Here is a 23,800-nt window from a genome sequence, read left to right as displayed (position 1 = left end):
AAGCTATAGTCAAGAGATGAGTTTTGTTTGGTTGGTTTTAAATTGGTGAGATCTGAGCATGTGGAAGGGAAAATGCCACTGGAAAAGCAAAGATTATTAACATAGAAATGAAAAGCAAAAACAAAGTCATTCCCTAGTGAGATGGGAAGGAATGGGGTTTGAAAACCATGTGGAAGGCCTGGCTTTGAAGGGGTTGGTTCTATCAGAGAAAAGGAGAGGACTGTGGGCCACACCTACCTCCATTCTCCTCCTCACTGAAGAATCTCTCTTTGCAAGATGCTTGATATGCCTCATTCTCTCTCTTACAGCAGAGTCCCTGGGAACTGTGTGAGTCACTAAGCAAAGCATCAAAAACTTCAAAACCAATCTGATTGCCACACTGACCAAGTTGCACTGTTACAATTGACATGCTGAGCCACAAACTAGGTGTATTACCTCTAAAAACAACCTGTAATCGAAAAAAATAGGCTTTGAGAACTACTACATTACTAATAAGAACAAATAAAATGCCATATGTGTTAATTATATATCAATAAAAAGTCTTTTTTTTTTTCCCCCTGAGATGGAGTCTTGCTTTGTCGCCCAGGCTAGAGTGCAGTGGCACACTCTCGGTTCACTGCAACCTCCGCCTCCCAGGTTCAAGCGATTCTCCTGCCTCAGCCTCCTGAGTAGCTGGGATTACAGGCACGTGCTCCCATGCCTGGCTAATTTTTGCATTCTTAGTAGAGACGGGGTTTCACCATGTTGGCCAGGTTGGTCTTGAACTCTTGACCTCGTGATCTGCCCACCGCGGCCTCCCAAAGTGCTGGGATTACAGGCGTGAGCCACCGCACCCAGCCCAAAAAGTCATTTTAAAATGCCACATACATATATAATGTTGGAGATGGAACAGCTGCATTGTCTAAGGAGCCAGTCATTCAAGGAAGTTATCTTACTTTCTATATGGTTTTGGGATTTGTGATTTACTGTACATGAATCCATTCATACACAGCTCAATAGTTTCCAAAATCTGATTTATACTCACTTTTTTCCTAAACATACATTTCAAACAAAACATTCTCCTCAGTTGAGGTGTGATCAAAGAAAAAAAGAGGCTGGGTGCCGTGGCTCACACCTGCAATGCCAGCATTTTGGGAGGCTGAGTTGGGAGGATCACGTTAGCCTGGCTGTTCTAGACCTGGTCAACATGGCAAAACCCTGTTTGTACAAAAAATACAAACATTAGCTGGGCGTGGTGGTGTGCGCCTGCAGTCCAAGCTACTCAGGAGGCTGAGGTGGGAGGATCACCTGAGCCTGGGAGGTCAAGGCTGCAGTGAGCCAAGATGTTGCCACTGCACTCCAGCCTGGGTGACAGAGTGACATCCTCCTGTCTCAAACAAACAAAGATTAAAAAATAAAAATAAAAACAAGACAAAACAAATGTCGATTGAAGAAATTAGTAGTACCACCCTTCACACCACAAGAACATGTAGAACGCAGAAGTGAGCTCAATATTGCACATTCAATTAACATTAATTTTCTCTCTTCTAAATATGACTTAGGCTTTCTCCACTAGTCTAGCCTGGTAACTTTAGTAAAACCTGTAAGAAAGATTTTGTGTTTAGCTCAGGTAGGACAGCAAGAAAGATGGAGCTTGGAGAAAGAAAACCATATGAAATATTAACCGGGCGCAATGGCTCATGCCCGTAATCTCAGTACTTTGGGAGGCCGAGGGGGGAGGATCACTTGAGCCCAGGGATTCCAGATCAGCCTGGGCAACAGAGCGAGACCCTGTCTCCTTTTAAAAAAGAAAGAAAGCAAAAGAAATATTAGAGCAGGTCCTCATTATTTTTACCTAGGAAAATTGATAATTTTTGATAAAGACTTCACATCAGGTCTATGCAACACTGGAAATGAGCCGTGGGTTGTGAAGACAGACTCTGTGCTTAAAATGTCAAACGGCAAAGTAGGTATTTTATTATCCTCATTTTACAGATAAGGAAACTGAGGCTCTGAAAGGTTACTGACTTTTCCAAGGCCACGCCACAGAACTAGTAAACAGCAAAGCCAAAAGGTCTCCCGTTCCCCACGGGCCCCAGGAGTTCCCCACACGTAACACGACTCACCGCCAGATGCGGACAAGCACTTCTGTCCGGTTCAAACTTCGGACCAACCTACTCACCATGAGCATGCTCACTTTCAACACGAAACACCTGAGAACGAATGCGCATGTTCCATAAACGGAGAGTTTTTGTTGTGTATATATTTTTTCCTATTCAGAAAGATTAATTACGCATGTTCAATTTCAATTTACGAACTTCAGATACGGTACGCATGCTCAATGTCCACCGAAAGCTTTAGCTGACAATGCGCGTGCTCTAGTCTCCACGCGCAGCTTCGGCTGGTGTTTTGCGCATGTTTCTGCCAGCACCTGGATCCTGGCGATAGTTCTGCGCATGTCTACTGCCCACAGTTTGGCTTCACGGAACCCTGTACGCATGCTCCTGCGCTGAACTTTAGGAGCCAGTCTAGGGCCTAGGCGCAGACGCACTGAGCCTAAGCAGCCGGTGATGGCGGCAGCGGCGGTGGTGGCTGCGGCGGGTCCGGGCCCATGAGGCGACGAAGGAGGCGGGACGGCTTTTACCCAGCGCCGGACTTCCGAGACAGGGAAGCTGAGGACATGGCAGGAGTGTTTGACATAGACCTGGACCAGCCAGAGGACGCGGGCTCAGAGGATGAGCTGGAGGAGGGGGTGAGGCCCGGGTCCCCGGGGGCCCGAGGTGACAGGGCCGGGGCGGCGGCGCGGGCGCAGGAAGCGCGGTGTGTCCTAGAGCGTGGAGACTCGGGGGGGCTCCTGAGGAGCTGAGGGTCGCGCGGCCCGAGACAGGGGAGCGGGCGGGGCGGACATGGCCCTAGGTGTGAGGCCTCTGCGGGGCTCGCAGGTGCAGTTCGCACCCTTAGCCCCAGGTCAGCGCAGCCCCGAACAGTCTGAAGGGGGAAAGAGAACGGACGCGTGGTCGATTCCTCGAGCTGCTGGACTTGAGTGTGGCGGGGCGCGGGTGGCGTGAGCGTGTGATGGGGAGACGGGGGCTGCGCTTGCTGGGTGTCCCGTAAGTGCAGGTGAAGTGTGGAGGGTTTCCCTTCGAGTCTAGAATTTCAAGTATTAAATTTTCAGATCTCCCACAACCACCTCTCTTCTCGGCCTGTCGCTTCTCTCCTAGGAAGCGCTCAGCTGTTAGAAGTGACAGCTGAAAACTTCTGTCGGGAGTAGCACTGCCGCTGCTGTTACAGCCACCAGGAGTTTTATTTCGGGAGCAAGGGGGCTCTGCTGCATCTTCCAATCTTCCAGGGTTTGTTTGTTTGCTTTTTTTTTTTAAACCCCCTTCCGTGTGACTTTTTAAAACAAGCATTTATGAGGACACACGGCACTTGTAACCTTTCCCCAAGTTGAAGATGTCTATATTTTTTTCAGAATAATTAATGTAATTTTGGGGTGAAAAAAAAAGTGTTGACAGCCTTGATTTAGCTTGCCAGAAATAAGTTGCCTGAACAGAGACTTGTGAATGGTGGTATGAGGGCTTTCCTTGCTGTAATTTAGGGTACTAAATTTAGAATTGTATTTCCTAATGCATAGCTTGCTTTTACCTTGGCTGGCTTAGTGGTTTGTTAATCTTTATGGAATATCTTTTATTTTTCCCTAGATACATTTATCAAAAAATGACAAATTGCACTTTAAGTTCAAAAATGTTGTCATACTAAACCACTGATCCTGGACCAAATGATCATCAGTTGATAACCTCTTGGTAGTTTTGCATCTGAATTCCAATGTCTAGTTGAATACATGGGATAATGACTGATGTTAGATGTTTGCTCTAATTACATAGGGGCTTCCTTTCCCTTGCCTCACCCTCGGTTTTTTCCTCTGACACCTGCCCTACTGTTGACAAAATATTGAGATGGTATATATAAAGAACTTTGAACACTTTAAGAAACTAAGTGGCCTAAAATAGTACTGTTCTTTATGTTTGTTTGTTTGTTTTGTTTTGTTTTGTTTTGAGACTAGGTCTCACTCTATTGCCCAGGCTGGAATGCAATGGTGCGATCTCAGCTCACTGCAATCCCAGCCTCCTCAGTTCAAGCGATTGTCATGCCTCAGCCTCCCGAGTAGCTGGGATTACAGGCATGCGCCACCACGCCTGGCTAATTTTTGTATTTTTAGTAGAGATGGGGTTTCACCGTATTGGCCAGGCTGGTCTTGAACTCCTGACCCCAAATGATCCACCAGCCTTGGCCTCCCAAAATGCTGGGATTACACCTATAAAGGTATAAATCACCGTACCTGGCCAATACTGTTCTTTTCATAATCAAATGAGACTAAATCAAAATCACATGGTTTAGAAAGTGGATATTGAGGTGTGTGCTTTTTCTTTTCTTTCTTTCTTTTTTTTTTTTTGAGACAGTCTTGCTCTGTCACCCAGGCTGGAGTGCAGTGGCGTGATCTCGGCTCACTGCAACCTCTGTCTCCCGGGTTCAAGCAATTCTCTTGCCTCAGCCTCCTGAGTAGCTGGGACTACAGGTGCATGCCACCACACCTGGCTGATTTTTTGTATTTTTAGTAGAGATGGGGTTTCACTGTTAGCCAGGATGGTCTCCATCTCTTGACCTTGTGATCCGCCCACCTTGGCCTCCCAAAGTGCTGGGATTATAGGCGTGAGCCACCGCGCCTGGCTTTTTTTTGAGACAGGGTCTCCCTCTGTCTCCCAGGCTAGAGTGCAGTGCCGCGATCTTGGCTCGCTGCAGCCTCTGCCTCCCGGGTTCAAGCGATTCTCCTGTCTCAGCCTCCTGAGCAGCTGGGATTACAGGGGCATGCCACATCACCCGGCTAATTTTTTGTATTTTAGTAGAGACGGGATTTCACCATGTGGCCCAGGCTGGTCTTGAACTTCCGACCTCAGGTGATCACCTGCCTCGGTCTCCCAAAGTGCTGGGATTATAGGTGTGAGCCACCCAACCAGGCTTTTTATTTTATTTTAATTTAATTTTTTCTGAGACAGTCTCACTGTGTAGTCCAAGCTGGAGTGCAGTGGCCCAATCTCCGCTCACTGCAGCCTCAGCCTCCCGGGCTCAAGTGATTCTCGTGCCTCAGCCTTCTGAGTAGCTGGGACTACAGGCGCGCACCACCACGCCTGGCTAATTGTTTGTATTTTAGTAGAGATGGGGTTTCACCATGTTGCCCAGGGTGGTCCCGAACTCCTGAGCTCCAGTGATCCACCCGTCTTGGACTCCCAAAGTGCTGGGATTACAGGCGTGAGCCACTGTGCCCGGCCGGTGTGTGCTTTTTTAATGATGTTTTCATACGGAATTCCAGTTAGCCTCTTAATCGAACATAATGGTACACTAAATACAATGGGAAACAAATATGAGATTACTTTCATTATGTATACCATATACCATACTCTTATCAGTTATGTTGGTTCCCTATGACAGTGGCTTTGGAGCAGGGCACGGGAGAAAACTGGATAGGAAGGTGCTTTGTATCTTCATTAGTTGAACTGATAGAATTTCCAGAATGGGTTTATTCTCTTTTTTTTTTTTTTTTTTTTTTTGAGACGAAGTCTTCTTGTTCTGTTCGCCCAGGCTGGAGTGCAATGGTGCAATCTCGGCTCACTGCAGCCTCCACTTCCCAGATTCAAGCGATTCTCCTGCCTCAGCCTCCTGAGTAGCTGGGATTACAGGTGCCCGCCACCAGGCCCGGCTAATTTTTGTATTTTTAGTAGAGACGGGGTTTCTCCATTTTGGTCAGGCTGGTCCGGAACTTCCAACCTCAGGTGATCTGCCCACCTCAGCCTCCAAAAATGCTGGGATTACAGGTGTGAGCCACTACGCCAGGCCAGGTTTATTCTTTTTTGAAAGTACAATACTGCATTAAAATTCCTGTATGAACTGGGACTTTTTCTTTTCACTTTCTTGTTGTGTTTCAAGAGCAGTAGGTGTTCCAGGGCTTTTGTCCTGCTGGGTACAAGCAAGTAGGATTTTGAGAGGGTATGAGGAGGAGGTCAGAAAAATTGGTGGAAATAGGAAAGAGAAAGAAATATAGACCCGACCTTGGGGAGAGAAAGTTTGGGGAAAGAGCAAAGGCAATTTAAGAGGATTTTGAGGAAGAGACTTCTGTAAAATATGTCTTAGCAACACTTTTTGGAATTGAAAATGTTTCTTTTTAGTGTGTGATTCTAAGAGGTGCCTCAAGATGGATAATGGGGCCGGGCGCGGTGGCTCAAGCCTGTAATCCCAGCACTTTGGGAGGCCGAGACGGGTGGATCACGAGGTCAGGAGATCGAGACCATCCTGGCGAACACGGTGAAACCCCGTCTCTACTAAAAAATACAAAAAACTAGCCGGGCGAGGTGGCGGGCGCCTGTAGTCCCAGCTACTCCGGAGGCTGAGGCAGGAGAATGGCGGGAACCCGGGAGGCGGAGCTTGCAGTGAGCTGAGATCCGGCCCCTGCACTCCAGCCCGGGCTACAGAGCAAAAAAAAAAGATGGATAATGGAAGATTTGGAGTAGAATTGGGTTGGCAATCCAAGGAGATTCAGTGACATCCAGATTACCCTGAAATTTAAAAAAAAAAAAAAAAAAAAAATCTGGAAAATGAGAGAAGTTTAGATTCTTAGAAAATCTTCTTTTTTTTTTTTTTTTTTTTTTTGAGATGGAGTCTTGCTCTGTCGCCCAGGCTGGAGTGCAGCGGCTGGATCTCAGCTCACTGCAAGCTCCGCCTCCCGGGTCTATGCCATTCTCCTGCCTCAGCCTCCCGAGTAGCTGGGACTACAGGCGCCCGCCACCTCGCCCAGCTAGTTTTTTGTATTTTTTTAGTAGAGACGGGGTTTCACCGTGTTAGCCAGGCTGGTCTCGATCTGCTGACCTCGTGATCCACCCGTCTCGGCCTCCCAAAGTGCTGGGATTACAGGCTTGAGCCACCGCGCCCGGCCTAGAAAATCTTCTAATAGTTCTATTTGTGAATTTATTGCCTTTATTTATTACACAAAGTTTTTAGCCATTGGTGCATATCAGAGTAGTCTTCTTCATTTTATAGTAAGGAAGCTGAGGCATGGGCCAGATGATAGCCAAAGATCGCACAGTGGTAGTGTCTTCTGACTCAATTCAGCAAGCTTCATTGCACCGGTTCTTCACTGCATTTACTAGTCATGTTTATAAAGTTCCTCTTTGTGGTATGTCAAAAGTGAATTCAGATTCCTTTGGCCATACTCACTCTGTGATCTGGAGTAAATTCCTTAATCTCAGACATTTTCTGTAACATGAGGGTTACATGAAATAAGTACATAAAGTACAGTACTCTCAAAATATCCTGGTGTATTAAGCCATTAGCTAGTTCACAGAAATACAGCTTGTCTTGTTATTGCTAAGGAACCAATCATTCAGATTTACCCTCATATGCCTAGAGACTTAATAATTGCAGTTAAACTAGAGGTGCTGTAGTTTTACAACTGTAGTATCATAGTGTGTATTTTTTTTTTAAAATAATTGATCCCATTTAGAGAGATGTGCCTTTCAAGGTACATTACAGAGTGACTATGCATTAGTAAATATAGGTATTTACATAGTTTATTTAATTCATCAGAGATTAAAAGATGAGGAGACTAAACTGATACATTTATGGACAAAGTTGAATATCTGCTACCTAACTTAAAAAAGATCCTGTTTAAGGCTGGGCTCAGTGGCTCACGCCTGTAATCCCAGCACTTTGGGAGGCTGAGGCAGGTGGATCACAAGGTCAGGAGCTGGAGACCAGCCTCGCCAATATGGTGAAACTCAGTCTCTACTAAAAATACAAAAATTAGCTGGTCATGGTGGTGCACACCTCTAGTCCCAGCTACTCAGGAGGCTGAGACAGGAGAATCTCTTGAACCCGGGAGGTGGAGGTTGCAGTGAGCCGAGATCACACCACTGCACTCCAGCCTGGGTGACAGAGTGAGACTCCATCTCAGAAAAAAAAAAAAAGATTCTGTTTAAATATCTCAGAGGAATATAATCAAAGCCTATTGGTAAGAGGGGAGTTTTTGGGGGAAGGGTGTCTTTTTTGTTTGTTTTTTTGTTTCACTGTTGATGATATCATTTGGGGCAGTGAATTGAAACTAAGGAGAAGTTTTCCTTCAGAGAATTTAATTAGATTGCAAAAATATTGGAATCTTCTCTGCTGTCTGTAGCATTAGCAATTTAAAAAATTCTCACTTTGTACTGTAATTCAGAATTTGAAATAATCTCATATTTGAAGTAATCAAATATGAGATTACTTTCATTATGTATACCATATACCATACTCTTATCAGTTACGTTGGTTCTCTGTGACAGTGGCTTTGGAGCAGGGCATGGGAGAAAACTGGATAGGAAGGTGCTTTGTATCTTCATTAGTTGAACTGATAGAATTTCCAGAATGGGTTTATTCTCTTTTTTTTTTTTTTTTTTTTTTGAGACGGAGTCTTCTTGTTCTATTCGCCCAGGCTAGCGTGCAATGGCACAATCTCGGCTCACTGCAGCCTCCACTTCCCGAATTCAAGCGATTCTCCTGCCTCAGCCTCCCAAGTAGCTGGGATTACAGGTGCCCGCCATGATACCCAGCTAATTTTTTGTATTTTTTTGGTAGAGACAGGGTTTCACCATGTTGGCCAGGCTGGTCTCGAACTCCTGGCCTCAGGTGATACACCCGCCTCGGCCTCCCAAAGTGCTGGGATTGTAGGTGTGAGCCACTGTGCCTGGCCACAGCAACTATTTTTTAAATAACCCAAGAGTTTAGGCAAAGTTCTACCCTTTCTTCCATTTCCTCTAAGTTACTGAATCTTGTCAATCCTAATGAACACAGCAAAGACATTGGATAGGCCCATAAAGCTTAAGGCAGCAGAAAAAAATTAGGAGTAAAGAGTTTCCTGGCCATTTGGGAGGCCGAGGCAGGTAGATCACCTGAGGTCAGGAGTTTGAGACCAGCCTGGCCAACATGGTGAAAACCCCGTCTCTATTAAAAATAAAAAAAATCAGCCAGGCCTGGTGTCAGGCACCTGTAATCCCAGCTACTTGGGAGGCTGAGGCAGGAGAATCGCTTGAACCCAGGAGGCGGAGATTGCAGTGAGCCAAGATCGCGCCATTGCACTCCAGCCTGGGGGACAAGAGCGAGACTTCATCTCAAGAAAAAAAAAAAAGGAGTAAAGAGTTTCCTGTGAAAGAGAGTTGTCAGTATGTATTACGTAATGTTAGCTGACACTTCTTGTGTGAGATTTCTAAAGGTAATACTGAGTAGCAGAAAAGATTTGTGCCTCAAGTGCTTCTCTCCTAGACGGTAATGGTAAAAGTTACTAGCACAATATGCAGGTGCCAGCATTACAGGTCTGGCCAGCTCAGGAAATGAAACATAGCTACAGGGCATGTCTTGTGAGGTGGCTTCAAAATCATGGTTCAGTCTTAACTACTCTGTAGTCTTTAATTTAGAATTAAATAAAACTAACATTAAAGAAAAAACAATTATGTCATACCAGTTTTATCACATCAGAAAGAAGTTAGTCTTTTGTCATAAAAGTGAAGCCATCCTAGGTGATTATATAGGGCAACAAAGACAAAAAAACCTTTAACCATGACCACCCCCATATCCCACACACAAAAGAAACTGTATTTGGTTAAAATGGTGAGAATTGGTTTTATTCCTCTTGATACTGCCCCATCTCTTTGCCTGTGTATAATCATGAAATGTACATTGCTGGTATTACATGTTATTGTGATTTGTTCACACCGTGAGTGAGTTATGACTAAAAGTTTGTGTTTTGGGGGCATTTGAACATTTATTCTATAAGAATACTATCAATTTTTGGCTGGGTATGATGGCTCATGCCTGTAGTCCCAGAACTTTGGGAAGCTAAGGTGGAAGGATCATTTGAGGCCAAGAGTTTGAGACCAAGCTGGCCAACAAAACAAGACCCCATCTGTACAAAAAATTAAAAAAATAAATAGTGGGCATAGTAGCACACACCTGGCCCTAGTGACTCCAAAGGCTGAGAAGAGATGATCACTTGAGCCCAGGAGTTTGAGGATGCAATGAGCTGTGATCCTACCACAGCACTCCAGCCTGGGTGACAGAAATCTAGTTGCTAAACACACACACACACACACACACACACACACACACCTGTTTTTGTTGTGTATGTTGGCTGTGTACTGGTAGTTTTGAAGAAAGATTATTCACTTTAATATCTTAATTACTCTAAAATTTGGACACGGTTGCTTAAAGACTTGTAATTTTTTAGAGTCTATTTTCTTTTCTTGAGATGGAGTCTCACTTTTGTCACCCAGCCTGGAGTGCGGTGGCGCGAACTCAGCTCACTGCAGCCTCCGCCTCCTGGATTCAAGCGATTCTCCTGCCTCAGCTTCCCAAGTAGCTGGGATTACGGGTGCCCACCACCAGGCCCAGCTAATCTTTGTATTTTTAGTAGAGACGGGGTTTCTCCATGTTGGCCAGGCTGATCTCGAACTCCCGACCTCAGGTGATCCGCCCGCCTCAGCCCCAAAGTGTTGGGATTACAGGCGTGAGCCACGCGCCTGGCCTAGATTCTATTTTCAATTAGTTGGTATCCTTTCGTGCAAACTGAGAGTTCATAATCAGGTTAGATTCATTTTAAAGCTATATATTGTAACGTCAATAACTGAAATTCTGCTGCCAAGTTTTTTGTTCTTTGTTTCTACAATTCAGTGACTTTGAGTATATTTACAGAGTTTTGCAACCCTCACCACGATTAGGTTTTAGAAATTTTTGCCACTCGGCCGGGCACAGTGGCTCAGGCCTGTAATCCCAGCACTTTGGGAGGCCAAGGCAGATGGATCACCTGAGGTTGGGAGTTCGAGACCAGCCTGGCCAACAGGGTGAAATCCCGTCTCTACTAATAATACAAAAATACCCAGACGTGGTGGTGCATGCCTGTAATCCTAGCTACTTGGGAGACTTAGGCAGGAGAATCGTTTGAACCTGGGAGGCGGAGGTTCCCGTGAGCCAAGATTGCGCCACTGCACTCCAGCCTGGGCGAGAGAGTCAGACCCTGTCTTTTTTTTTTTTTTTTTTTGAGACAGAGTCTCACTCTGTCACCCAGGCTGGAGTGCAGTGGCACTATCTCAGCTCATTGCAAGCTCCACCTCCCGGGTTCACGCATTCTCCTGCCTCATAGCTGGGACTACAGGCGCCTGCTAGGCGCCTGACTAATTTTTTTCTATTTTTAGTAAAGACGAGGTTTCACCGTGTTAGGCAGGATGGTCTCAATCTTCTCATGATCCGCCCACTTCGGCCTCCCAAAGTGCTAGGATTATGGGTGTGAGCCACCACGCCCGGCTGAGACCCCATCTTTAAAAAAAAAAAACATTTTACCACCCTCTAAAGAAATTTTGGGGCCGGGCGTGGTGGCTCACGCCTGTAATCCCAGCACTTTGGGAGGCCAAGGCAGATGGATCCCATGAGCCTAGGAATTTGAAATCAGCCTGGGCAACATAACAAGACTCTGTCTCTGGAGAGAAAAAAAAAAAAAAAAAGAAACTTTTGGCCAATTTTGTTATTTCTGGTTCTCACCCTCAGCCCCAGCCAACTAACTAATCTATTTCTCATCTCTATAAATTTGGCTTTTCCAGGCCCAGTATGGTGGCTCATACCTGTGATCCCAACACTTTGGGAGGCCATGGCAGGAGGATCACTTGAGACCAGCCTGGGCAACATAGTGAGACCCCGTCTCTATGAAAAATAGAAAAAAATTATCCAGCTTGGTGCGTGCCTGTAGCCTCAGCTACTTGGAAGGCTGAGGTTGGATGATCGCTTGAGTCTCCAAGGTTGAGTTTGTGGTGATCCTGCCACTGCACTTCAAAACCTGGGCAACAGAATGAGACCCTGTCTCTAAAAAAAAAAAAAAAAAAAAAGCTTTTTCTGGACATTCCATACAAATGGAAAAATGGAATCACATATGTGACCTTTTATATTTGGTGGCCTTCCTTTTTTTTTTTTTTTTTTTTGAGACAGTGTCTCACTCTTCACCTACGCTGGAGTGCAGTAGTGTGATGTCTGCTCACTGCCACCTCTGCCTCCCGGGTTCAAGTAATTCTCCTGTCTCACCCTCCTGAGTAGCTGGAACTACAGGCGTGTGCCACCACACCTGGCTAATTTTTGTATTTTTTAGTAGAGATGGGGTTTTGCCGTGTTAGCCAGGCTGATCTGAAACTCCTGACCTCATGTGATCTGCCTGACTCGGCCTCCCAAAGTGTTGGGATTACAGGCGTGAGCCACAGCACCCAGATGCTTCTTTCACTTAACATAATGTTTTTGAAGATCATCTATGTTGTAACATGTATCAGTACTTCATTTCTTTTTAGGGCCAAATAGTTATTCCATTGTATGGCTACAATGTATTTTGTTTATCCATTCACCAGTTGATGTTCATTTGAGTTATTCAGATGTTCACTTGAATTGTGAATTAAGCACTTTTTGTTTCTTTTTTTTTTTTTGGAGATAGGATCTCGCTCTGTTGCCCATGCTCTAGTGCGGTGGCGTGAAACAGCTCGCTGCAGCTTTGCCCTCCTGGGCTGAAGTAATTCTCCTGCCTCAGTCTCTCATGTAGCTGGGACCACAGGCATGTGCTACCATTGCCAGCTAGTTTTTGATTTGTTGCAGAGTTGCGGGTCTCGTGATTTTGTCCAGGTTGTTTGTTTGTTTGTTTGTTTTTGGAGACGGAGTCTTGCTCTGTCGCCCAGATTGGAGTGCAGTGGCATGATCTCGGCTCAATGCAACCTCCACCTCCTGGGTCCAAGCGATTCTTCTGCCTCATCCTCCCGAGCTGGGACTATAGGCGTGCACCACCATGCCCAACTGTTTTTTGGATTTTTAGTAGAGACGGAGTTTCACTGCGTTGGCCAGGCTGGTCTCGAACTCCTGACCTTGTGATCTGCCCGCCTTGGCCTCCCAAAGTGCTGGGATTACAGGCGTGAGCCACCACGCCCAGCCCCAGGTAGGTTTTAAACTCCTGGCCTCAAGCAGTTCTTCTGCCTCTGCCTCCCAAAGTGTTGGGATTATAGGCATGAGCCACCTCGCCTGCTGAAAAAAGCTTTTAGAAGGCTGGGTGTGGGGCTCGTGCCTATAATCCCAGCACTTTGGGAGGCTGAGGCCAGTGGATCTCTGGAGTCCAGGAGTTCCTGACCATCCTGGTAACATGACGAAACCTATTCTCTACAAAAAATGAGCTGAGGCTGGGCACGGTGGCCTGTAATCCCAGCACTTTGGGAGGCCGAGCTGGGTGGATCATGAAGTCAGGAATTTAAGACCAGCCTGGCCAAGATGCTTAAACCGCGTCTCTACTAAAAATACAAAAATTAGCTGGGCATGGTGGTGGGTCCCTGTAATCCCAGCTACTTAGGAGGCTGAGGCAGAGAATTGCTTGAACCCAGGAGGCGGAGGTTGCAGTGACCTGAGATAGCACCACTGCACTTCAGCCTGGGCGACAGAACGAGACTCCGTCTCAAAAAAAAAAAAAAAATGAGCTGAGCATGGTGATATGCACTTGTAGTCCCAGCTGTTTGGGAGGCTGAAGTGGGAGGATCACCTGAGCCCAGGAGGTTGAGGCTGCAGTGAGCCGTGATCGCACCACTGCACTCCACCCTGGGTGATACAGTGACACCTTGTTTCAAAAAAAAAAAAAATTTATGAACATTTGTGCCCAGATCTTTGTGGAGCATATACTTTTCATTTCTTTTGAGTAGATATGTTGGAGTAGATTTGTTAGGTCATACAGTAGCAAGTCTATGTTTAATTTTTTAAGAGACTAACTTTTCCGACATGGTTGCACCATTTTACATTCTCACTAGCACTGTATGCTGGTTCCAGTTTCTCTACATCATTCCCCAACTTACTTTTCTTCTTTATTATCTATTGTTATCCTAGTGGGTATGAAGTAGTTTCTTAGTGTGGTTTTGATTTGCATTTCCCTAACAACTAATGATGTTGAGTATCTTTTCATTTGCTTATTGTTCATTTGTATATTTTCTTTGGAGAAATACCTATTCAGATCCTAGCTCATTTTTCAAAAATTGGGTGTGTCATCTTTTTCTTTATATATTTTATTTATGTATATATATTTATTTATTTTAGAGATGAGATCTCACTTTGAAGTTCTGGTCTCGAACTCCTGGCCTCAAGCAGTGTTCCACCTGGGCTTCCCAAAGTGCTGGGATTACAGGTGTGACCCACTGCATCTGGCCTATTTATCTTTTTATTATTGAGTTGGAGTAATTCTTTTTTTTTTTTTTTGAGATGGAGTCTCATTTTGCTGCCCAGGCTGGAGTGCAGTGGCATGATCTCAGCTCACTACAACCTCCACCTCCCAGGTTCAAGTGATTCTCCCGCTTCAGCCTCCTGAGTAGCTGGGACTATAGGCACCCGCCACCACGCCTGGCTAATTTTTTGTATTAGTAGAGACGGGGTTTCCCTGTGTTAGCCAGGCTGGTCTCGAACTCCTGACCTCATGATCTGCCCTCCTCGGCCTCCCAAAGTGTTGGGATTACAGGCGTGAGTCACTGTGCCCAGCCCGGAGTAATTCTTTATATATCATTTTTGTTTTTTGAGATGGAGTCCGCTCTATTGCCCAGGCTGGAGTGCTGTGGTGCCATCTCTGCTCACTGCAACCTCTGCCTCCTGGGTTCAAGCAATTCTCCTGCCTCAGCCTCCCTAGTAGCTGGGATTACAGGTGCCCACCACCACGCCCAGCTAATTTTTATAGTTTTAGTAGAGATTGGGTTTTGCCATTTTGGCCAGGCTGGTGTCAAATTCCTGACCTCAAATTATCTGCCTGCCTTGGCCTCCCAAAATGCTGGGATTACAGATGTGAGCCACTGCACCTGGTGTTCTTTTTTTTTTTTTTTTTTTGAGATGGAGTCTCACTCTGTTGCCCAGGCTGGAGTGCAGTGTTGCGATCTCAGCTCACTGCAACCTCCACCTCCCAGTTTCAAGCAATTCTCCTGCCTCAGCCTCCCGAGTAGCTGGGACTACACGCGCTCACCACCATGTCCGGCTCATTTTTGTATTTTTAGTAGCGATGGGGTTTCACTATGTTGGCCAGGCTGATCTCGAACCCCTGACCTTGTGATCTGTCCGTCTCGGCCTCCGAAAGTGCTGGGATTACAGGCGTGAGCCACTGCGCCTGGCCACGTTCTTTTTATTTTTATTTTTTTGAGGCGGAGTCTCGCTCTGTCGCCCAGGCTGGAGTGCAGTGGCCAGATCTCAGCTCACTGCAAGCTCCGCCTCCTGGGTTTACGCCATTCTCCTGCCTCAGCCTCCCGAGTAGCTGGGACTACAGGCGCTCGCCACCTCGCCCGGCTAGTTTTTTGTATTTTTTAGTAGAGACGGGGTTTCACTGGGTTAGCCAGGATGGTCTCGATCTCCTGACCTTGTGATCCACCCGTCTCGGCCTCCCAAAGTGCTGGGATTACAGGCTTGAGCCACCGCGCCCGGCCCACATTCTTTACATACTCTTATTCTATGGTTTTTATTTTCTTTTTTGAGACAGGGTCTCAGTCTGTCACCCAGGCAGGAGTGATGCAATTTTGGCTCACTGCAGCCTTGACCTCTTGGACTCAAGCAGTCCTCCCACCTCATCCTCCTGAGTAGCTGGGACTACAGATGTGCGCCACTATGCCTGGCTAATTTTGTAGAGACCAGGTTTCACCATGTTGCCCAGGCTGGTCTTAAACTCCTGAGCTCAAGTGATATGCCCACCTCAGCCTCCCAAAGTGTTGGAATTACAAGCGTGAGCCGCTGTGCTCAGTCTCTTTTAGCTTTCTTGATGGTGTTGGTGTCTTTTGACATGCAAAGGTTTTACATTTTCAGTAAATCAGTTTATTGATTTTTTAAATTGTTTGTGCTTTGGGTAATGTATGTAAGAAACTTTCATACATTATTGCTTTCCCCAGGATCATGAAGATTTACTCCCTCCTATGCTTCTTCTTCCTCTTCTTTTCTTTTTTTTTTTTTTTTATTTGAGACAGAGTCTCGCCCTGTCATCCAGGCTGGAGTGCAGTGGCGCAATCTCGATTCACTACAAGCTCCGCCTCCCAGGTTCACGCCATTCTCCTGCCTCAGCCTCCCAAGTAGCTGGGACTACAGGTGCCTGCCACCACTCCCGGCTAATTTTTTGTATTTTTAGTAGAGACCGGGTTTCACCATGTTAGCCAAGATGGTCTCGATCTCCTGACCTCATGATCCGCCCACCTCAGCCTCCCAAAGTGCTGGTATTACAGGTGTGAGCCACCGCGCCCGGCCCCTCCTATGCTTCTTCTAATAATTTTATTTTCTTGTTAAGTTTTGGAAGGATTTTTTTTTTTTTTTTTTGAGATGGAATTTTGTTCTTGTTGCCCAGGCTGGAGTGCGATGGCACGATCTCAGCTCACTACAACCTCCGCCTCCTGGGTTCAAGCAATTCTCCTGCCTCAGCCTCCTGAGTAGCTGGGATTACAGGCTCCGGCCACAATGCCTGGCTAATTTTTTGCGTTTTTAGTAGAGACGGGGTTTCACCACATTGGTCTGAATGGTCTTGAACTCCTGACCTCAGGTGATCCACCCACCTCAGCCTCCCAAAGTGTTGGGATTACAGGTGTGAGCCACTGCACCTGGCCCTTGAGAGGATTTTTTTTTGGAGGCGGGGGTCTCGCTATGTTGCCCAGGCTGGAGTGGAACTCCCGGGCTCAGGTGTTTATCCTGCCTCAGCCTCCTTGATAGCTGGGACTACAGGCACGCAACACCACACTCAGCTCGAGTTTTATAGTCTTAGCTCCTGTATTTAGGTCTTTGCTCCATTTTGAGTTAATTTTTGTGTATAGTATGAAGTAGCATATAGATACCCAGTTGTCCTAGCATCATTATTTGAATTGTATGTGATATCCAGTTGTTCCAACACATTTATTGAAAGATTACCTCTTGCCTAATGAATATTTTTGGAAGTTTTATCAAAAATTAGTTGACAATATAAATATAAGAGTTTATTTCTGGACTCTCAGTTCTGTTCTCTTGATCTATATGTCTTTCTTTATGCCACTACCACACTGTCTTGATGGCTGTAGCTTTGTAACATGTTTTGAAATGGGGAAGTTTCCGTTCTCCAACTTTGTTTTTTCAAGATTGTATCAGTTATTTTGGGTCCCTTGCATTTCTTTCTTTTTTTTTTTTTTGAGACAAAGTCTAGCTTTGTTGCCCAGGCTGGAGTGTGCAGTGGCACGATCTCAGCTCACTGCAACCTCCGTCTCCTCGGTTCAAGCCATTCTTCTCCTCAGTCCTGATTAGCTGGGATTACAAGCATGTATCACCACTTTGGCTAATTTTTGTATTTTTAGTAGACATGGGGTTTCACCATATTAGCCAGACTGGTCTTGAACTCCTGACCTCGAGTGATCCACCTATCTCAGCCTCCTAAAGTGCTAGGATTACAGGTGTGAGCCACCACACCTGGCCTGGGTCCCTTGCATTTCTTCCTTTCTTTCTTTTTTTTTTTGAGATGGAGTCTCACTCTGTCACCTGGGCTGGAGTGCAATGGAATGATCTCGCTCACTGCAACCTCTGCTTCACGGGTTCAAGCAATTCTCCTGCCTCAACCTCCTGAGTAGCTGAGATTACAGGCGCCCTCCACCGTACCTGGCTAATTTTTGTATTTTTAGTAGAGACAGGGTTTCGCTGTGTTGGCCAAGCTGGTTTCAAACTCCTGACCTCAGGTGATCCATGTTCTTTGGCCCCCCGCAAAGTGCTGGGATTATAGACGTGAGCCACCTTTCCCATCTGGTCACTTGCATTTCTTTCTTTTTCTTTTTTTTTTTTCTTTTTTTTGAGACAGAGTCTTGCTCTGTCGCCCAGGCTGAAGTGCAGTGGCGTGATCTCGGCTCACTGTAAGCTCCGCCTCCTGGGCTCACACCATTCTCCTGCCTCAGCCTCCCGAGTAGCTGGGACTACAGGCGCCTGCCGCCACGCCCGGCTACTCTTTTGTATTTTTAGTAGAGACGGGGTTTCACCATGTTGGCCAGGATGGTCTTGATCTCCTGACCTCGTGATCCGCCCGCCTAAGCCTCCCAAAGTGCTGGGATTATAGGTATGAGCCACTATGCCCAACTGTCCCTTGCATTTCTATATGAATTTTAGGATCAGCTTTTCGATTTCTGCAAGAAAGGAACCTGGGGTTTTGATAGGATTCAGTTGAATCTGTGACCAATTTGGTTAGTATTGCCATCTTAACAATGTTAAATCTTCTGATCCATAAACATGGAATGCCTTTCCATTTATTTAGGTTGTCTTTAATTTTATTCAGCAATGTTTTATGTTTTCATTGTTTTCAGTATATAAGTCTTACACTTTGGTTGATTTTTTTTTTTTTTTTTTTGAGACAATCTCACTCTGTTGCCCAGGCTGGAATACAGTGGCACAATCATGGCACATTGTAGCTATGACCTCCTGGACTCAAGTAATCCTGCCACCTCAGTCTTCTAAGTAGCTGGGACTACAGGCATGTGCCACCACATTCAGCTAATTTTTAAAAACTTTTTTGTGGAGGCAAGATCTTACTAGGTTGGCCAGGCTGGTCTTGAACTCCAAGTAATCCTCCTGCCTTGGCCTCCGGACGTATTTATGCCACTGTACCTGCCATAAATTTTTTTCTAAGCTACTTCTTAGTGATGGTATTATGAATGGAATTGTTATCTTCATTTCATTTTGGGGTTGTTCATTGCTAGTATATAGAAGGTTATTTAAATTTTGCATCCATTTATTCTATGGTCAGATTAAATGTGTGGCCAGCATGACTTCTAACTGTTTGACAGTGTTGCTTAATTATTTTGTCTTGATTGGCTGCATTTTACACTAGATACCCTGGACTAGTTGTGGGTACCATAGGCTTAGTTTATAGCATTATGTTACTCTGTGTGTTAAAAGCACATCAAAATAGCACTGTGTGTAAATCATTTGATTTGTTAAGTCATACTCAGAATGTAGTGCCTTTAATTTCTTAATACACAAAATACATATATTTTTTCCTTTTTTGGGGGAGGGTGCAGAGTCTCACTCTGTCACTCAGGCTGGAGTGCAGTGGCGCAGTCTCTGCTCACTGCAACCTTTGCTTCCCGTATTCAAGCAATTCTCCTGCCTCAGCCTCCCTAGTAGCTGGGACTACAGGCACCCACCACCACGCCCAGCTAATTTTTGTATTTTTGGTAGAGATGGGGTTTCACCTTGTTGGCCAGGATGGTCTCAAACTTCTGACCTCAGGTGATCCACCTTTCTCGGCCTCCCAAAGTGCTGGGATTACAGGCGTGAGCCACTGCACCCGGCCGAAAATACACATTTTCAAATAGATAAATCGATAAAATGTGCATTTTGATGGATAATCCACTTGGTTTTATTTTTTGATTAGTGATGAGTAGCCTCTATAGTTTAGTTGTCATGTAAAAGAATTTTTTTTTTTTTTGAGACAGTTTTGCTCTTGTTGCCCAGACTGGAGTACAATGGCGCGATCTCGGCTCACTGCCATCTCTGCCTTCTGGGTTAAAGCGAGTCTCCCGCCTCACCCTCCCGAGTAGCTGGCATTGCAGGCATGGGCCACCACGCCCGACTAATTTTGTATTTTTTTAGTAGAGATGGGATTTCTTCATGTTGGTCAGGCTGGTCTCGAACCCTCAACCTCAGGCGATCTGCCCGCCTTGGCCTCCCAGAGTGCTGGGGTGACAGGCATGAGCCACCGCACCCAGCTTTTGTTTTTGTTTGTTTGTTTTTTGTTTTTTTGAGATGGAGTCTTGCTCTGTCGCCCAGGCTGGAGTGCAGTGGCGCAATCTTGGCTCACTGCAACCTCTGCCTTCTGGGTTCAAGCAATTCTCCTGCCTCAGCCTCCCAAGTAGCTGGAACTACAGGCATGTGCCACCACACCTGGCTACTTTTTGTATTTTTAGTAGGGACGGGATTTCCCCATATAGGCCAGGCTGGTCTCGAACTCCTGACCTCGTGATCTGCCCCCATCGGCCTCCGAAAGTGCTGGGATTACAGGCGTGAGCCACCACACCTGGCCTGTCATATAAAATTAAAAGCAAAAGCTGGGACCGGGCATGGTGGCTCACGCCTGTAATCCCAGCACTTTGGTAGGCCGAGGAGGGCGGATCACCTGAGGTTGGGAGTTTGAGACCAGCCTGGCCAACATGGTGAAACCCTGTCTCTACTAAAAATACAAAAAATTAGCCGGGTGTGGTGGCAGGCACCTGTAATCCCAACTACTTGGGAGGCTGAGACAGGGGAATTGCTTGAACCCGGGAGGTGGAGGTTGCAGTGAGTCAAGATTGCGCCACTGCACTCCAGCCTGGGCGACAGAGCAAGACTCCATCTCAAAAAAAAAAAAAACAAAAAAAAAACAAAAAAACACCACAAAAATTAGCCAGGCGTGGTGGTACATGCCTGTACTCCCAGCTACTCGGGAGCCCAAGGTGGGAGAAACACTGGAACCTGGGAGGCAGAGGTTGCAGTGAGCCGAGATGGCACTGTTGCACTCCAGTCTGGGTGAGAGAGTGAGACTCCATCTCAAAAAAGGAAAGAAAAAAAGAAAAAGACGGGTGCCTGTAGTCCCAGCTACTTGGAACACTGAGGCAGAAGAATCACTTGAGTTTAAGGCTCTGGTATGCTATGATCATACCCCTTAATAGCTACTGACTGCATTCCAATTTGGGCAACGGAGAAAGACCTCATCTCTATTTGTAAAATAATTGAGAGTGAAATTCACACAATGTTGTTTGTGTACTATATTTATTCATTACCATATTTGCCTGTTGTTGAAGTATAAGAGAATTTTTAGACTGGTTTATTTCATTCATTCTCTTTCAGTTATGAAACAAAGAATTAAACCTTTAAATTTTATGTTTATGAGATTATTTCTGAAATTTAACATATTTTTCAGGGTCAGTTAAATGAAAGCATGGACCATGGGGGAGTTGGACCATATGAACTGTAAGTTTATATGAAGAGATGTTCATTGTGTTGTCTTTCTTACAAGTAGGTTTTATCAGGTCTATTTCACAGCAATCAAGTGATTCCAGTAACCTGTTCTTAAATATGTAGTCATATTTATCAACTTGATGTATTGAATTTGGCACCAAACTCTGATCGATATTGTAATCTATCAGAGTTTTGAGATTATATATGAATTTTGAGGAAAAGATATTAATTCAGATTCAGAGTACTGAATATGAATCTGAGTTGTTAGTTTAATATAGAGAGCCACAGTTTTAATCTTCTCTTACAGAAAAATTTGTAGAAATGCCTCAAAAAGTCAAATGCTTTCTGTTTTGCTTTAATATACAAACAGAAATTCATACAGTCATTCAAACAGAAATTCATGCAATCCAGCTGGGCACAGTGACTCACACCTGTAATCCCAGCACTTGGGGAGGCCGAGGTGGGCGGGTCATTTGAGGTCAGGAGTTCGAGACCAGCCTGGCCAACATGGCGAAACCCTGTCTCTTCTTAAAATTCAAAAATTAGCTGGGCGACAGAGCGAGACTCAGTCTCAACGACAACAAAAATGAAATTCATGTAATCTTAAGTCATTTTAGACAAGCTCCATTAGGTGAGTATGGTGATTAATCTGCTCTGTATCGTACACTCAAGTAAAAAGCCTTGGTGTAGGAGGAGAGTGAGAAGATAGATCACTCATGTACATTTAAATGACAGAGACAATTGCTACCCCTTTTGGATTCTTTATTTTTATTTTTTTGGAGAGGGAGTCTCCCTCTGTCACCCAGGCTGGAGCACAGTGGCATGATCTTGGCTCACCGCAACCTCCACCTCCTGGGTTCAAGCGATTGTCCTGCCTCAGCCTGCCAAGTAGCTGGGACTACAGGCGTGCACCACCACACCTGGCTAATTTTTTTTTTTTTATTTTGAGACAAAGTCTCGCTCTTGTCCCCCAGCCTCCCGAGTAGCTGGGATTATAGGTTCCTGCCACGACGCCCAGCTAATTTTTGTATTTTTAATAGAGACAGGATTTCCCCATGTTGGCCAGGCTGGAATTTTTGTATTTTTAGTGAAGACAGGGTTTTACCATGTTGGCCAGGCTGGTCTTGAACTCCCGACCTCAAGTGGTCCGCCCACCTCAGCCTCCCAAAGTGCTGGGATTAAGCCACCACGCCTGTTGGATTCTTGAAATTAAGCTAATAACTTAAAAAAAAAGATACAGAGAAGAAATTTTGTACCATGATGTGAACTAATTGGGTAGTTTTGGAAAGATCCCAGATTTTCTGCTGACATTGCCAAATGAGGTTGGATAATACCTAATTTCATAGATATTTTGAATGAAGTAAATTTGAATAACTAGAAGACTTTTTTTCTTTGTCAATTTAATAAACTTGTTCTAATTTACCTTAGTTTTGGGGTGCTTGATGCTTATGAAAATAAATAATTGTCTTCTTTTACATCGTTGCACTCCTAAGAGCAAGATGGGTCACCAGCAGCTGTATTGGAGTCACCCGTGAAAATTGAGTCAGGGTTCTTGGCTCTTGTTGCATCTGCTCAAACCAGCAAGGTCTGATCCAGAAATACGGCCACAATATGTGCCGCCAGTGTTTCCATCAGTACACAAAGGACATAGGTTTCATTAAGTTGGAGTAAGCGATCTTCCTTGAATGGATTATCCAAGGCACCTACCCAGTGAAAAACCTCTTTGTACATACCTCTTTGTACAATACCTCTTTGTACATAAATTAAACATTTATAAAATAAGTAAATAATTGATTCACATTCTGTGAACAAGGAGGTAAACAATTATCGGGCCACCCTCATCTTGACCTGCTGTTCTGTTTGTTTAGAGCACAGATAATTTGCTGTCATGTACTTTTTTCCTTTTACTTAATTATATTACATTTCTTTTTCTCCTTTTTCTTGACTATATGCTGAAAGTAATTTAACTTTTTGCAAATTTATTTTTGGTTTTGCTTTTCTTCCCAGTGGCATGGAACATTGTGAGAAATTTGAAATCTCAGAAACTAGTGTGAACAGAGGGCCAGAAAAAATCAGACCAGAATGTTTTGAGCTACTTCGGGTACTTGGTAAAGGGGGCTATGGAAAGGTAGGCAATATTTTTGAAATGAGAGCTGTTGTCTGTCTTGAATAGATTGATTTTTATGCCCTGGTTCCAGCAGTCATCTTCAATCTTTGTCAGCTGTCAGCAAAGGATATGATCATGACCACTTAGCTGGTATGTTTGAGGAACGTACAGAAGTTCAGTTTTCCCTTCCCTTCATACCACCACACATGTAAAAGCCTGGCACATAATAGGTACTCAGTCAATATTTGTGGAATAAATAAGTAGGCAGCTATACCAGGCAAAGTCTATTATTAGAGGGTTCATTCTTTACTTTGGTTAAATGGTATCCTCTTTAAAAATAAACTCCTCCTTGCTTACAAGAGACATGGCACTCTTAAGTTGTTATCTGTTACTGAGACCTTAGTCTCAGCTGGTTATCTGGAGCAATAGAATTGAGGAAGCTGAAGGAATATAAAAAGGGGGAAGAAAACTGAAGAAAACTATTTAGTTTCACAGTTTTGCCCAAGGCTTTATAACTTAAGACATCACTTTTATGAGTTCTGCCCACGAAAATTTTTACCAAACTATTCTCTTATCAAAATAATTTAGATAACAACTTGGTTAGGATTAAGTTTTTTTTTTTTTTACAGTGAAACCCCGTCTCTACTAAAAAATACAAAAAACTAGCCGGGCGAGGTGGCGGGCGCCTGT

At 44.9% G+C, this 23,800-nt stretch overlaps 2 protein-coding genes across 7 annotated transcripts in view; one reads left to right on the top strand and one right to left on the bottom strand.

Moving 5' to 3' along the window:
• TUBD1 (tubulin delta 1) overlaps positions 1–2,352 on the bottom strand; it is a 34,704-nt gene extending 32,352 nt beyond the window's left edge. The window contains exons 1-2 of one of the 3 annotated variants that reach the window (XM_025362048.1): positions 2,106–2,352; positions 238–448 (exon numbers count right to left, since the gene is read on the bottom strand). In XM_025362048.1, coding sequence (XP_025217833.1) covers positions 238–409 — 172 coding nt within the window. In that variant the 5' untranslated portion in view covers positions 410–448; positions 2,106–2,352. The remainder of the gene's footprint in view (positions 1–237; positions 449–2,105) is intronic. The other 2 variants (XM_025362049.1, XM_025362050.1) reach the window with 2 other exon arrangements.
• Positions 2,353–2,451: 99 nt separating this feature from the next.
• RPS6KB1 (ribosomal protein S6 kinase B1) overlaps positions 2,452–23,800 on the top strand; it is a 61,247-nt gene continuing 39,898 nt past the window's right edge. For 3 of the 4 annotated variants that reach the window (XM_025362646.1, XM_025362643.1, XM_025362642.1), the window contains exons 1-3: positions 2,452–2,731; positions 20,966–21,015; positions 23,011–23,131. In XM_025362646.1, coding sequence (XP_025218431.1) covers positions 2,591–2,731; positions 20,966–21,015; positions 23,011–23,131 — 312 coding nt within the window. In that variant the 5' untranslated portion in view covers positions 2,452–2,590. Of the gene's footprint in view, positions 2,732–3,200; positions 3,330–20,965; positions 21,016–23,010; positions 23,132–23,800 lie in introns of all 4 variants that reach the window. The other variant, XM_025362644.1, reaches the window with a different exon arrangement.

This window comes from Theropithecus gelada, chromosome 16 (assembly GCF_003255815.1).
Source record: "Theropithecus gelada isolate Dixy chromosome 16, Tgel_1.0, whole genome shotgun sequence".
Taxonomy (NCBI): domain Eukaryota; kingdom Metazoa; phylum Chordata; class Mammalia; order Primates; family Cercopithecidae; genus Theropithecus; species Theropithecus gelada.
The sequence above is the reverse complement of the archived record's forward strand: the minus strand, read 5'-3'. Positions and strand labels throughout refer to the sequence as shown.